Source organism: Eimeria mitis, genomic scaffold (assembly GCF_000499745.2).
Source record: "Eimeria mitis Houghton genomic scaffold, Emh_scaff3073, whole genome shotgun sequence".
NCBI classification, from domain to species: domain Eukaryota; phylum Apicomplexa; class Conoidasida; order Eucoccidiorida; family Eimeriidae; genus Eimeria; species Eimeria mitis.
The window spans coordinates 1967-2391 of record NW_013571420.1 but is presented as its reverse complement, the minus strand read 5'-3'; the positions used below and the strand labels follow the sequence as shown (position 1 = coordinate 2391).

Sequence of the window (425 nt, the reverse complement as noted above, 5' to 3'; positions counted from 1 at the left end):
ATATATATATATATATATATATATATAGAATATATATATATATATATATATATATATATATATATATACAAGGAAAAGAAGAGAAAAACAAAAGCAAATAAAATACAAAAAAAAAGAAAACAAAATGATTGATCAAGCGGACCAGTTCATTAATTTTTGTCGTTCTCTGCCTCCTCTCCCCCCTAAAAACAAAATAAATAAAAACCCAATAGGCACCGCTGCTGCTGCTGCTGCTGCTGCTGCTTCTGTTGCTGCAGCAGCATCAGAAACTATAGCAGCATCATCCCCCGAGGAAGCAGCAGCAGCAGCAGCAACAGCAGCAACAGCAGCAACAGCAGCACCATCAGCACGAGCGTCAGCAGCAGCATCACCCCGTGCCGCAGCATCACCCCGACCCCCACCCCCACCAGCAGCAGCACCAGCAG

General features: G+C 42.4%; 1 protein-coding gene across 1 annotated transcript in view; it reads left to right on the top strand.

Annotated features, from left to right (window-relative positions):
* Positions 1 to 124: 124 nt before the first annotated feature.
* The window catches only part of EMH_0062000 (uncharacterized protein), a gene marked incomplete at both ends in the record, with an annotated part of 1328 nt that continues 1027 nt past the window's right edge, over positions 125 to 425 (top strand). Inside the window, one exon of the mRNA XM_013497987.1 lies at positions 125 to 425. Coding sequence (XP_013353441.1) covers positions 125 to 425 — 301 coding nt within the window.